The sequence below is a fragment of the Heterocephalus glaber genome, unplaced genomic scaffold (genome assembly GCF_053883595.1).
Source record: "Heterocephalus glaber isolate CG9 unplaced genomic scaffold, H.glaber_assembly_v1.0 deba00001509, whole genome shotgun sequence".
Taxonomy (NCBI): domain Eukaryota; kingdom Metazoa; phylum Chordata; class Mammalia; order Rodentia; family Bathyergidae; genus Heterocephalus; species Heterocephalus glaber.
In genome coordinates, this window is record NW_028258325.1 from 29,427,806 (window position 1) to 29,443,634 (window position 15,829).

Below are 15,829 nucleotides of genomic sequence, written 5' to 3' on the forward strand. Positions count from 1 at the left end.
ACCAGGAATTACTTATGATACTTTACAAGCATCTGGCAAAAATCCTTGCTAAAGATATGCAGAAAATGCTAATTATATGTACTTTCTTAGTCTACTGATACTCATTTTCACATGTGTGCCTTTTCATTACAAAATACATTATGTATTTACCAGAAAAAAGTTGGGTAATTATGAGGGGGTGGAAGGGGTACAAGTTGAGGCTGGATGAAGTAGTTGTCCCCACAAGTTATAGCACTTACCTGTGAAAATCTCATGTATCAGTGCCCCAAGGTAAATGATAAAAAATAATAACAGAATGGTGGGGTTTTTTTGTTGTTGTTGGTGGTGGTGGCAGTTGTATAAAGCTATTGTTTAGTTTTTATATTGTGTAGCATCTGTGCTAAAAGTACAGTATCAGTAATAAGTAATGTAAGTAATAAGTAAACGTAATGTGCTAGCATATTATCTACCACAATACTTAGCTCTGTAGTGGAAACCCAAGAACTGGAAGGCAGTATAAATTAAAGAGAACAATCTTCACTACTTGTTATTCCTACATCTACCAAATGCCAATAACATTGTTTGGGTGCTTTGAAGTTAAGTGACCACCCAAGGTACAATTTATAATAGTCAAAAATATCATTTTATTTCATTATTTCCACAGAGCACCTCAAATAATATATGAAATCATGAAAATAATTTCCCCAACTTTCTCTTGTTCTAACTTTTATATTAGATTTTACTGGTTACTCTGTTGAGTCCTGGAAGAATTTCATTCCCTCATCTTTGCTGTGTTCTCTACTGTGATTTATGTTCATTCATTTAGCCTGGAGGGTGCAGTGATGATGACAGATGTCACCAAGCAAATCAGCCCTAAAGCCAACCCACAATGGCACTTATTTCCATGGCACTGTTTTTCACTCTTATTTCCACCCACATGTTTCTACAGTGACGTTAGCTTGGTTAACGTCAGCCCCATTCTAAGCTCCCTGAAAGCACAGTACAATGAGAGTGAGTCCTAGCTGAGATTGAAATATTGAGCCTTTTTCCAGGCTAAAGCACTATTAGAGACCAGATGGTCCACAGTGGCCGAGTCTGGGACCAGAGGGAAGGCTGAGACCTCACGGGAGGGTGCTAAGGTAGCTCCGAAGCTGTTCCACCACAGTAGTGTTCAGATTACATCTTCCTCTGCACAAGGCTATATTTACAGGATTAGCTGTAGTTACAGGTGGATATTTGGACAATCTTCTACAAATTGGAAGTTTAGGGTTGTAGAAAGCCTCTCTGCATGCAGAAATGATGCTTTAATTCTACCAAAACTTGTGTGATAAAACAATTAGGTGTGTTTTACTGAAAACATACTGTGGGCCAGTAACTGACCTAAATTATTTCATCTGATTTCATTGACAGTGCATTATAACCTCCCTCTATACTCTCCCCTTTTCAGTGGGTGGCAGGATATAGTTAGGAGGAAACAGTTCTAGTGCTCTATAAAACAGCCATGTAACTAACTGTAGCCTACAACAATTTATTATTATTTCACAATAGCTAGAGGATCTGGAAGGTTTCCAATCCATAGAAATGATAACTATTACAGATGAGAATGCTTTTCACCCTGATCTGATCATTCCACATTATATACAAATATCGCTCAAATTATCATATTTTATCCTGTAAATATGCACAAGTATTACGGGGCACTTAAAAATAAAAAGTACTCTATAGTACTTTATGTGAACCAGTATCAGTTGTTTGTTACCACTGTCAAGTGTCATGTACTGAACATGACTGTATGTGCTGTACTTTTACATGGATGGAACCGAAATAGGTTTGTGTGCTCCACCATCACCATGATAAACACTAGAGCAATGTGTTGCACAACAATGAAAAAAATTGTACTACTTATTTTCTTTCATTTAAAGCATACAGCAAGTCTAGGAAATATATAAAATAATGATAATGATTTTAAAGGCCAGAGAACTAAGGCATGAATTGGCTGAGGAACCAGCAGTTGACAGAGTATCGTATAAACTTGATGTGATCAGAGAGTCCATGTGTCAAGTAGCGTGGTAGTAGGGAGACAGTTTTGGGCTTAATCACACTTTGATTTCCCCACCCTGCTCCTCACTTGGGGTCTCAGCAAAGAAACTGAACCACTCTTTTTAAAGAAAATTTTATTTTATTTGTACATGTTTGCAATACATGAAATTTACATTCATCTTCAAGAATAGAAACATGAAGATAACATGTCGTGATTTTTTTATTCCTCTTCTCCTCCCCACCCACCTCCTTTCTTCTGTCTCTTGATCCTCTTTCCCCATTTTCATTATTATTGTCATTATTATGTTTAGCTCATGTAAACACATAAGGAAACATATAATGTAAACAGAAAATGAAACCCATCATAACGTTTACATTCACTGTGGATATTTGGTATGTTTACATGACACATCTTAAATCTTTTTACTTCCTCTTTGCCTCCTACCCTCCACTTGGCCTTAGTCTCTTGGACCCCTTCCTGTTTGCAAAAGTTCTATCTCCCTGTTTCCATCAGCCTTGATATTCTCAGCCACAATAGAGGAAATCATGAAACATACTCTATTTTCCACACAATTTTTGTTATGTGTATGTATGGCACCTGTGTGGAAAAGGCAGCTAAGATACCAAAGAAGAAAGTGATTTTAAATGACACTGAAGCAGGATCAGCTCTGAAAATATTATACTTACCTGATAAATGTTTAGAGAAATAAGCAGCCTAGAAGGTTATTGTATAGAAGGTGAGGCGCAAGCTGGATTAGGAATTAAGCTGAGTCTCAGAAATACAGTCTTGGATAGTACTTGACAGAATTCTATTTGCAGGGGTGATGTGTGTGCTATTATTTAATAGAAACACATTTTTACATATATTTACTGTATAGACTTATTAAATATATGAGTACATATTGAATATCACAAGTTAAATATATAAGTATATAAATATATACCATTATTTAATATTAATATAACATATTATGACTTATTATATGCTATAATTATATGTTTTAAATATATATGTTAAATACATTATGTATTACATATTAATGTCAGCACAGATATTGGCAGGTGTTTAGAAGTATTAGCAAAATCTATTTCCAAGTTTATCCTTTTTGTATGACTAGGTCCTAAGGGAAAGGGTTTTAGATGTTAAAAAATGGAAAAACTACTTCACTGAGCTCTTTGGCATATCAGGGCACAGTCAATACTACTCCACTGTCATGTCACATAAGGGGTAAGTTGCCAATTCCTGCACTCTATCATACTTTGCCACACAGCTGACATATCAGGAGAGCATTTGGTATGTATACATGGTGGAGAATTGCACAGCTTGGGAGCAAAGTAGGAGGAACTGAGTGCTCCACAGAGAGTGACAAAAACAGGGTCACCTTGGCAGGACCCAGCAGATGGTGGTGAAGCAGCTATGGTACCAACCTGTGAGAGTCATAGATGTCAACATGTGGGCCTATGTGGTGCCTCAGGACCAAACATGCAAGATTGGCAGAACCCATCAGGACGCACTGTATGTGGTAGAACTGAGGGGTTACGGAAGCTGTTCTACCACAGGAGGGGTGTGGGGGCTGCATGGGCCAGCTGAGCATTGTGAGGTACTAAGTGGAATGGTGTGAAGACCAAGAGAGTAAGGCCCATGAAACTGCCAGAAATATTTGAGGAGAAATTTCTTGAAGATGGAGATTGTGCACGAGGAGGCGCATCCCAGAGCTAGGTCATCTGGGTGACTCTTGTGGGGTAATTTATGGAATTATTTAATAGAAATTAACTCTATGATTACTATAACCCTGTAGTGTCAAGTAAGTAAGAAGCAAACAGGGTCCGAGGATTTAGCTCAGTGGTTCCGCCACCTGCCTTGCAAGAGCAAGAACCTGAGTTCTATCCCCCGTACCAAAAAAGAAAAGAAAGGAGCAATCAGAATTTCACTCTTGTTTTGACATAATACTTGAAATCATTATAACTTTAGATAAAGATATTTCTGTCATTCTTCCATGCATTTATTGAGGGTACATTTGAAGAGTGCCAGTTTACAGTTCAGTTAGGTTTTTTTGCTACTGTGGTCACCACATCTGAACATGTGTATCATCCAGTTTGCTTGTTACAGCTGTGGCCTTACTGTGGCCTTATCTGTGACCAAATGAGTCAATGTGTGAACTTCTTTTTTTGCCTTTTCTTCAAGATTCATTGTCAGGGATTGAGGATGGAGAAACACTGCTTCTTTTTCTTAAAGAGTAGGAGATGTAATCCCTTGCTAAGGGAGTGGTAAACAGGAGTGAAGTAAAAGTCTAACCAAGAGTGGTCAAATTTGAAATGTGGAAGAATTCTTTATAAATACATAAAAACATTTTCTGAGCATCACTGGTATCCATCTAAGACTATTGACTTTAAAAATATGGGTACAACAATCCTTGGTGATTATTTATGGAGGGTCCCCATGACTTGAATGTGTTCATTAAGAGTCTGATGTAGTTCCCAATGGCAAATGTAAGTCCTGATGTTAAAGGAGATATAGAAAAGCACACAATAAATTACTAAAAGCATAACTGGGGATGGAAAATAAGCATGTATGAACAGCATTAATAACAATACAATTAAATTGTTAGATAAATTGTGTAATAATACATAGACTCTAAACTAAGAAACAAGTCATTAACGTAGTTGATAAAAGGGGTAGAATTTAACCAATGTCTTGAAAATACATCTGAATTTGAAAGGGCATGCCATTTAAGTCAAGAAAAGATATTGTTGCACAGATTAAACATTTTTACCATTCTTTCGTACAGTGCTACCTCAACTATTTCAAAGAAAACACATTGGTCCTCAGAGGGATTGGCATAACAAGTCAAGGCCAAGACAGTTCTGGCTCAAGCATAGAGTGGTGAAAAGATCATGGGGGAATTTTCAGAGGTGCTATGGGAAATAATGCTCTATACTACAATGCCAAAGTGTTATTTGTTTGCACACAAAAGATCAAAGTGCCACACATATGAGTCACCTAGAAAAATATTTACTCGGTTTTAAGAATTCAGTGAGAGGATTATATTTAAGCAGCATGGAAAGAATAGTCTATAATTGAAGAAATCCTAACAACAGTGGCTGTAAGACACATATGGATCCTTCCAGTGTAAGTGTCTGCCTTTGTTTTTTTTTGGGGGGGGGCTTATTTCATTTTATTATTATTTTTTCCTTTTTTGACTTTAATTAGTACATATCTGCAGTACATAATGATTACATTCACTTTAGAGGATTGGTATATGCACATAACACATTTCAATTCCTTTCTTTTTCCCCTTCCCTTCACCTCCTTTCATTCTTCCAGCATCAGATTCATTTATTTATCTTATAAGGCCTTATAAAGTTTTTATCATACACACAGATTGAAAACCAGACTAATAAGTCAAAGAACACATGAAGCATGTAAGACAATTGTACTAAGTCAAGGTCTGTCTATGATTTCAATTTTTTAAATCACCTCCAAGTAGATGAGGCCTGTGCTGTGCTTACAACACTTGTACATATCTTAATTATTTATCCTTTTATACTGATGCCCTTGAGAGACTTACAGTGAGGGACAAACTGCTGCATAAGGACAAACTTGGGTGTTTACAGAGAGCTTTTGAGGCATGTTTCAATTTGCCCAGCTATCATCCTAAGCAGTGATATGTATGTTAAAAGTGGCATTGAAAACATTACGTATAACAAGTCAAAATATACAATATTAACATAGAAATAGATTACTTGAGAAGAATAGCAAACTTTCCTTTAGCAAATAGGAGAGGTATTAGAATAACATCGGGCCGGGGATTTAGCTCAGTGGTTTCTCCGCCTGCTGCGCAAGCGCGCAAAGACCGGAGTTCCATCCCCGGTACCAAACAAACAAACAAACAAACAAATGTAGGGAAACCTTAGAGCCAGCTGTGCTAAGGAAGGCCTGCAGGGGACAGTATGAGGACTTACAAGACACTTGGGGGAGAGGAAGCCATGTGAAGACAGTCGGAGACTTCCTGTTTGCTTTGGGGCAGACTCTGGGTAACAGTGACTTACAAAAGGTAATATATACGGCAAACATACTACACAGACAAAAATGACAAAAAATTGTGCAAGGAAAAGAGAACGAGGTAAGAAAGTGAAAGGGAGAAAAAGGAAGGGAAAGTGGCATTGAAAATCCCTGAACAAGGGGCTATGAAGAAGACCAGCACAATGTCTGGAAGTCTAACCACACCTGTGTTGCTGCTACCCACTGCTTCTGTGGTTTTGTGTCAGATGAAGTACTTGACCCGAATTTTCATGAGTGTGAAAAAAATCCCTATATTTAAACACTAGTTCCACGCTCTGTGCTACAAGACATTTGTGAAGAAATATGACTGCAGAGACAAAACTATTGATATAAAGAAAAATAATCTAACATGTATATCTGTCCCAGACTCGGCTCAGGTTATGTGCCCTTGATGGGAATCACAGTTCCTGGTGCACTGTTTAAATTCGTACTTATTTTTTATTTTTGAGGGGGCCTAGCACATAGTGCCTCAAAAATGCATTTATTTTGCAATGTTACAGTATAGTAAAATTATACTTACACTGTTTTTCTGAATTCCTTCCCATCACACTTCTTAATAGACATTTTATGTTTCTATGTTTATGCAATATCTGTGAGGAGAATGCCTACAAAATATGTTATTCAGATTTAATTAACTTGTGTACAGTGCTTAGTAGGAATTAGTGTGCTACACATTAAAATACAGGACTTATATCATTCCCCTTATATCATTGCTGGGAAGTAGGCTTTTAAAAAATATTTTGGGCTGGGGTATAGTTCAGTATAGAGTACATGCTTAGATTGTACAAGGTCCTGGGTTCAATCTCCGGCACTGAAAAGAAAAAAAAGGAAAGAAATAATTATAGATTCACAGAAAGTTCCAAAAGACAGTAGAGTTATACATTCTTTAACTAGTTTTCCTCAGTAGTAACATCTTATGTAATTATAGCAGAATATGAAAGTTAGAAAGTTGACTTTGATATAAGATAGTTCTGTGACTTTTTTTATATGTGTGTATTTGTGTTCCCATCACTCCACCACTACCTTTAGGACACATAACTTGTCCACTGCCACAAAGCTCATTTTTGTACTACATCTTCAGTCAGAAAAAGTCCCTAACCCCTTCTGTTGTACGTCTTTACTATTCTTTAATTTCAAGAATGTGATATAAGTGAAATCAGAATATGTAAACTTTTGAGACTAGAATTTTGTACTCATTATAATGCCCTGCAGTCCTTGGAAGTTGTGGCTAGGAGTTGTTGCATGTATCAATGATTTGTCCTTATTATTACTAAATAGTATGCCATAGATTCCCATTTACCTCTTGGGAAACATTTACTTGTTTCTAGTTTTTGGCTATTATAAATAAAGCTGCTGTGAACATTTGTGCACATGTTTTTGTTATGTAGCTTTGGATAAACATAACAGAGAGATTGAGGAGGTAAATTCTCCCCAGTAACCCTGCTACTCAACCACTGAATTGTTATCCAAACCCAATGTCTTTATCTTATCTCCAGTGCTCTCTCCACTATATCACATTAACTGAGGACAATGTTCAGCAGATGGTGTAGAAAAGTAAAGTAATGATTATGTATGTGGTTACTTCTTGATAAAATATTGTCCAGGATAATATATGCTCAATGCCATTATTCTTTTTATGTATATATATTTTTACATCTTTATTTGTCAGGAATCTCCAGGAGAAACAGAACCAATGGGAGTAGCAGAATTTATCATTCATCTCCCTTTCAATTTCATTTAGGCCATAAGAGATTGAAATGCTCACCTTCATTAGTGAGGGTCGACATTCTTGATTCAGTTCACTGATTCAAATATCAATCACTCATGGAAACATCCTCACAGATATACTCAAAATATTGTTTTACTAGCTATCTGGAAATCCTTTAACCTAGTCAAGTTGATGCAGAAATTAACCATCACAGTCCATTAGAAATTCAGATAAAACAATATTAATACCTTTTTAAAAAAAACCTGAAATTGTCCCTTTTTCTTCAAATGATTTGCATTTTCTTTTATATTTTTTTCAGTGCCATTATTCTTACCATGCTGTGTGCACATCCTTCATGCATCAGTCACGCAACCTATTATTTGACTACCTATGAGGCACTAACCCCTGTGCCAACTGTTGAAGCACCAAGACTGATCTCGGTGCTGATCCCCAAAGCACCATATTTGTGGTTTAGAGAGTTTGCTCTGTATTAATTGGCTTTAACAGTTTTACATTTTAGTTAAAAATGTTTGTTTGTTCAGAGTTCATGTGAATTTCATAATATTATTTAAAAATGTCTTTTTAAACTTGTTTAAAACTATGTTTAAAAATATGGTTACAATACTTTGCCTTTCAAGCATGCACATACAAATTAAAGGTCTACTTTTTCAAGGTATGAATTCAGTCCTTCTTCCAAATAGGAATAAGGTTCAGTTGAATATTCGTTTGCAAAACGTTCACCAATGAATAATTTATTCTGCTTATTCTATGTCTCTTTCCTTCAATAGCATGAAAAATTGATCAACCGTCCACAGAGTACCAAAAGAATTTCTACAGATCCTGTAGGTATGGAATACTTGCTCTATCTTCATTATAGTACCCCTCCCACCTCTTATATTCTATGTATTTTTCTTAATCACTTTCCTGTTGCTGGGACAAAATACCCAATACTCACAACTTAAAGGAGTGACTTATTTTGGCTTAGGGTTTTGATTCATGGTCAGCTGCCTGTAAGGCAGAAACAGCATGGTGCAAAGGCCTGGCAGAGGAGAAAAGGGGCTCCACTCATGGTAGCAGGAGGTCAGAAAGGAGAGAAAAGTGAAGAACAGGAGACAAGAATACACCTTTGCAGGCCATGTTCCCTGTGACCCACCTCCAACCAGGCCCCACATACTGACAGTGCATTTAGTTACTGAACTTGTCAGTGAATGAATCCACTGATGAATACAGTGCCCCCATGATCCAGTCACCTTTGACAGAGATGAGAATTCTGGGGGACATTTTAGGTCTAAACTAAAAATGGATATATGAACCCTTTTGTGGCAAAGAATGAAGAAAGTGATTTTTCAATTAATTGCTAAGTTTATCAGTCCAATAAAATAGAGTTTTCTTGAAAGTTGTGCACATATAAACCAAAATAGCATTCTGAAATATGCATATAATTAAATTGGTATTGAAACCTATACAAAAACATAAACCATATCAAGTATTATTTTGCTCAGACAACAAGTAACTTCCTAGGTTTCATAAATAACTGATTAGAGTTTGTACTGAAGTGTTGACTATTAAGTTGTAAATCTTTAAATGAGGTCAGTTCAAACCAACATTCAAGGTCAATAGATTTGAAATAGAAGTACATATTTATATGAGCCCACAAAAAAACGTTTACTACTTACTGTGGTTGTGCACAATTGGTAAGGTTATACATAAGTAAGTATGTAGTTACAAAATAATGATATAGTTTTCAGGGTAGAATTTGATGCTTTTATTCTGTCTTAGGCTTTAAAAATTATTTTGTAATATTAATGGCTACTACTGAAATATCTTATTAGTCTTTAAAGGAGAGCAGAGAATGGCTTCTGACTATTTTATCACCACTTTCCATGGATGGCATAGTATCCTAACCAGAGATTACCCTTAGAGATTTGTGCAGAAAATGCACAGGGTATACTAAACTACATTAGGGGTAGGACAGGAATAAACTTTAATATTATATACTCTTTAAGGGAAAATAAAACTTTTTAAAAGAGAGAGCAGGTGATGTAAAAAAATAGTGACAACACCAATTGGCAAGAGATCAGTAAGTTTAAGTTAATAATATTAACTTTTGAAAATTTGATATTCAAATAAAGGCACAATTATTGCCCTTGTCAATAGTCAGAGAGTACAAGAGTATAATGATCCTTCCTTTATGTACAAAAAAGTCAAAGCTCCTATAGAAACAAGATACTAGATACAGTTTGAAATTTTAATAGGATGGAACTTTTAAAAGCTTTAAATGTTTAGAAGTTTAAATAACATAAAGACCTTTCAAGAGATTTATTAATGGGGTACTAACAAGATCAGATTAGGCCCCAAAACTTCCATTAGTTGTGCAGGAGACCAAAATGAGTCACAATTGATAACAGGAATACGAGGTAGCAACTGGGATTCTGCAATAAGAGATTCATAGGACTTTATGGTAGGACTTCATAGCACTTTTTTCACAGTGCTAAAACAACTGAGGTAATCAGCTTAACAGGAGGAAAGGCTTATTTGGTCTAACAGTTTTAGAGCTTTCAGTTTATGGTTGCTTGGCTCTGTTGATTTGGGACTTTGGCAGCACAATGCATCATAATAAGAGTGTATGTCTCCCTGTGTTCTCCTTGCCTCAATTTCACTTCAAAATCATTGTCTTACAAAGTCTCCTTTGGAGACTCCCATGTTTTCTGGAGTTCACTTCAGATGTTGTTCACTTCATAGTATCTGGAAGCAAAGAAAGAAACAGGAAGTGGCCAGAGTCTCCATATCCACTTCAAGGACATTCCCCCAATGATCTAACTTACTCTCTTTGGAACCCACCCCCTAAATGTTCCACTACTTCCCAGTAGTTCCACAGGATGGGGACTAATTTTTCAAAACATGGGCCTTTAGGGGACATTTGAGCTCCAAATGTAGCAGGAATAATTAGAATTAAGTGAATTAAACTAGAAAGTTGAAGAAATATTTGAGATGTTTAGAATTGGGACCATTAGAACTTAAGTACAGAGGATAAAAACAGGCTTTCAAAATAAAAAGAAATGAGGTTTCAGAAGTGTGAATAATATTGCATTGTAGCTTACTCAGATGAGTGATTACATTGACTAAGAGAGTGAGTAGAGTGAAGGCAAATGAGATAGAGAGAAGGAAAGGCCAGAGGTGAGGCCTTTGAATTTGAATTTTAGAAATATGGCATTTATATGAACTATAATATGCCTTGGTAGAGATGAAGAGAAAATGAATATTGCGAATACTATACCAAGATTTAGAGAAACAAAGAAAAGATGAAAAGATATAGTCGATCTGGGACATTTGATGTGGAGGACACGTCTCACAAAGTAAGAGGTATTGAGTTCTCCAAGCAGAAAGATCAGCAATACAAGAGGCCTGAGATAGAAAGCAGTAATTCAGTAGCATCAAGAGGCAGAGAGTTAACAAAGGGCAGGGGAGGGAAGAAGAGAACAAGAAGAGGCCATGGAATCTAAAACAGTAAGTGAAATGCTTTGTGGAAGTCAGAGAAGATACAGGCTAACATTCATTTGCTGTAAGTAGTAATTAAGAGGTCTAATAGGATAGGAAGAAAAGCTTGACTTTTACAAGAAGGCATAGAACCTTAAAGCAAAGGTATATGTCGTCAGTCACTAGTGGGGAACTTGAGGATTCATGCTTATATTGGTTATTAAGAGATTTTATGGTTAAAAGGGGGAAGACTTAGCCCAGTAGCTTAGCATAGTGGTAGAAGCTGGGAAAGAAGTGACTAGTATTCTTAAGAAGCACAGAAGAAATCTGCAGTGAGGAAAGATTAAAAGACAGGCATGAAGGTAAAATACTTCGTGAAAAACACTAGAGATGGACTCCAGAAGACACAGGAGTCTCTGAGGGAGACTTTGTAAGAAAATGATTTTAAGCTGAAAACGAGGCAGGGAGAACTCGGGGAAAAGGATCTTGGGTAAAGTAAAAGAAACAGACACTGGCTGAATGAAATAGAATGAGAATAAGACCGAGGCTTAAATATAGGACAAAAGTTTTGAGCCATTCCTATGGAAAATTTTAAATTGAGCTTAGAAAAGAATTTTTAGTGGATTTATAAACTACTGCTGGCCTAAAAGGTATAACATTGTATAGTGTTTATTGGTCACATTCAGCATATTTTCATATTTTCACTTCAGTACAGTATTAGAGTGGCAGGATTAGGGTTGACAAATTGAGAGAAATGAAAGCTAAAGAGGAAAAAATGCTTTAAATTGGTCTTAAGACCAACGTTGATCATTGGGAGCAGTGCTGGGACAGAGGTGGGTGGTATGTTGCAAGGTAACTGAATGGTTACAGGGTATCTGAGGAATTACTGTATTAAGGATGGGGCAAAGAGCATATTATGAAGGAGCAAAGAAACAGAAGCCATGGTAATTTATAAAGTAAGATTTAGTGATAACATTGAAAAGCTGAGGCCATGGAGGTGGAATAATTCTGGCTGATGATAAAACATAAGAATTGGCTCTGAAAGTCAGTTTCTAGTGTCACAAGAGGGGTTGGGCCGGAGATTTAGCTCAGTGGTTCTGTCGCCTGCCTTGCGAGTGCAAGGACCTGAGTTCGATCCCCGGTACCAAAAAAAAAAAAAAAAAGAGGGGTCACTGAAATTGATAAGATGAAGGAATCATGTGATTCAAAGAGAAAGATTATCAGTAGGGTGGCTAATAAAGGTGCCTACCCATGGCAGGAGATGGATGCTATAGATGGGGAGGAGAAGACCAACCAAGCATAGATTTCAAAATAAATGCATTAAATAATGATAGCCCAATGTTCATTCAAAAGCCAACAAGGTTCTGTTAGCTTCTTTTCCTAAGTACCCTTCCCAGAAAAATGGCTTATAATGTAAATCAGAGTGTGATTTACATGAGCAGATAGATGGAAGGGGTCATTGAATAACCGTGGGCAGACATAGAACTTTTTGTTCAAACAAAACCAGGGAAGCTGGTGCAGGGGTGAACATGCTATGAAAAAAATGGCTGTCATGCCATGTAGGGTTGGGAAATAAAAAGTTGTAGACTGTAGGGAATAGAGGTTTTTCTCAGAGTGGTTAATCTCATTTATAAAAATGAACAACAGCAAAATGGAATCAGTTATCAATTTGCAGGTTCTTCTACTCAGTGCCATTCACAAATACAAAAGAGCTTTGAGAATAGGGAGTAAATTTTATTAAATAGCCAATGAATGGGGCAAGTGGGCTCATGCTTTAAAGGGACTTTGTTCCTGCAGATCTGGAGTTTGGGTCTTTACTAGGCCTGAGTTGGGGGTGGGTGTGGTATGTGTGCTGTCATCAGTTTTTCACTGAGAAGGAGGACATCTCCAGGAATCAGGGTGCTGCCTCTTTTATTCCCTACTTTGGGTATTGTTAGATCTGTCATGGAACAGGGGGGTGTATTTTTACCATTATAATGAAATTACAGTGAGCCCAACCTCATCTGGAGTGTGCAGTGGCATCCAGACCAGATCAAGTCAGCTGGAGCCACCTCCCTGGTGATGGAGAGTATAAGATAACCCTATGATCTGCAGGTGGGAACATTTGGTTATCAGTATCTAGGCTTTAACATTCACAAGCAAGCAGAAGAGCTGAGAGAAAAATGGGTTGCTAGTAATTTCAGGGTTCAGTCTGGTGATATCATGAGATTAGCAGGTAGACAGGAGTCTCAGGCTAAGGGAAAGGCTACATTGAGCATACAGGACACATTCAGAGGTGATGTCTGCAAGTGTAAGTATTCCAGAAGCCTAGTGGGGATGCTGATGTAAAGGACCCTCTTTGGGTACTGGGGCTTCTCATGTGCGTGTGTGTGTGTGTGTGTGTGTGTGTGTGTGTGTGTGTGTGTGTGTGTTGGCTGAGTGAGGACTGTGAGCACTGCCTAGCTTCTGGTATAATATAAGCACTTCAGTAGTGCTAATAAAGGCAAGCATCTTTTTGAACCTACAAAACTTCCTCTGACACAGCGCTAGTTAGAGGATGACTGGGAACCCCAGCAGCAACATCCTTTGGGAGCTCATTAAAAATGCCAACTTCAGGACTGGGGATTTAGCTCAGTGGTTCTACTGCCTGTCTCACAAGCAGCAAGGTCCCAAGTTTGATACCTGGTACCAAAAAAAAAATGCCAACTTTTGCTCCTCTCTAGTCCTACTCAATTAGACTATGTGGGCTGCGGTCTGAAAGCCATTTTATCAAGTCCTCTTGGTTCTCAGGTATACTGAAATTTGAGACACATTTCTAATCCTCTGCAACAGTTGCCACACACCTAGGAGATGATCCCAGCAGAGGTTGGACCCAAAGGCTCTCACTGTCCACTTAGCTGGTCTCATGTCTTTGACAGAGGGCAGACAGAGGCCAAGTGATTTCTGATACCAAGATGTGGAGGGTTAGTTCAGCACCTCCCCAAGCAAAGGTCCTAACCCTGGGTATTCTGCATGTGCCCACAGAAGCCCTTTGGGATAACTTGCTTCATTGGCTGGCAGACGAGCTCTCTGAAGAAGGCACGGAGGCCCTTACCTCATCCCTCCCTCTACGCCGCAGCACCATGCAGCTCATCAAACTCAAGCACCCCGACAACCTCACAGAACAGATCCATGAACTTCTTTGCTTCTGGAAAAAATCACTTCCAACTTCCACTGACAAACTTCGCCTCCTAGTTCGTCATCTCCGCAAGATGGGCAGGAGTGACCTTGCAGAAGAGCTCAAATTCAAGTGGGAAAATAAAGTATTCACTGAACCCCAGCAGTGGTTTGATATGGCAGGGGAGTAAAAACTAGGTGACTCTTCTTTTTTGCCCTAGGAAAACGTTTATGGGTTATAAAGATGGTTTCTGTCAACTTGTATCAAGCAGTTTTCAAGTAACACTGATTGAAATGAGTCTATTTGATAGATATTTGAAACAAGGGAGAAGCAGTAATCAGACAAGACAAGGGTGTGAGCACCTCTCACTGCTGAGTGGCATGTATTCTGTTAATCTTGACTACCTTGGGTTTCAGCCAGGCCTGATAGCATTTGCAATACAGTTTTCCCCATTTACATTTTAATAGTCAATCTTGCTTTCTAAGACTATGATGCACAGAGTCACTTTTTAATTGTCATCAACATGAAACTAAACTAGTTATCCACAGACCAAAAATCCAGTTCAAGTTACGTAGGTACCATGGGAGCTACAGATAAAAACATAAAATAAATCAGGCTGATGTTAGTGACATCAACTCACTTTAAAGAAACAGAAAGGCTCAGAATATTTCAGCCACCAACTGCCGCAAACTTCTGTTTTACAAAAATATAGGTTGGGGTAGGGAAATTTTCATATTTTGCTATTAGTGAAATGAAGGAGTACAGAGAAAATAAAGTGTAAGAATTCAAGGCCTCGGGGCCGGGGATTCAGCTCAGTGGTTCCACCACCTGTGTTGCAAGCGCGAGGATTAGAGTTTGATCCCCAGTACAAAAAAAAAAAAATTCAAGGCCTCTTTCTACTTCAAAAGCAATGTGTTTTGTAGTCAGTTAACAGAAACCTTATTACATAAGGCTTGTATGCTCATCATTAAAAATAAACCTGTAGAGGGGCTGGTGATTTAGCTCAGTGGCACCGCACCTGCCTCGAAAGCCCAAGGTCCTGAGTTTGATCTCCGGTGCCAAAAAAGAAAAAAATTAAAAAAAATAAAATAAACCTGTAGAAAAACACAAACAAAAAGCATTTGCTAAAACCCTCTGTCCACTGATAATCCCTGTTTAGTGCAAGCACTGAGTCTGGAAAACCTAAAGCACTTTGACAATCTAGAGCAGTTTGATAGCAATGAGACATTACCTTAACCAGTTCATTAATGCAAAATCAACATGACCTTGGTTTGCAAACATCAGTAGCAATCAGTTTCAATTTTCAAATACCTAGAAATGAATAAAATTACCAGAAAAATTAAGCATTTTGATGACTTTCAAATTTAAAGACAAGCTTTTCATCTACAAATTAACCAGGGACTTGGCTATATATTTGGTTATGTAT

At 37.7% G+C, this 15,829-nt stretch overlaps 1 protein-coding gene across 1 annotated transcript in view; it reads left to right on the plus strand.

The window, feature by feature from the left end:
• Positions 1–15,463, plus strand: part of Dthd1 (death domain containing 1) — a 63,475-nt gene extending 48,012 nt beyond the window's left edge. The window contains exons 9-10 of the mRNA XM_004867674.3: positions 8,579–8,636; positions 14,271–15,463. Of these exons, the coding sequence (XP_004867731.1) occupies positions 8,579–8,636; positions 14,271–14,593 (381 nt within the window). The 3' untranslated portion in view covers positions 14,594–15,463. The remainder of the gene's footprint in view (positions 1–8,578; positions 8,637–14,270) is intronic.
• The last annotated feature ends 366 nt before the right edge of the window (positions 15,464–15,829 follow it).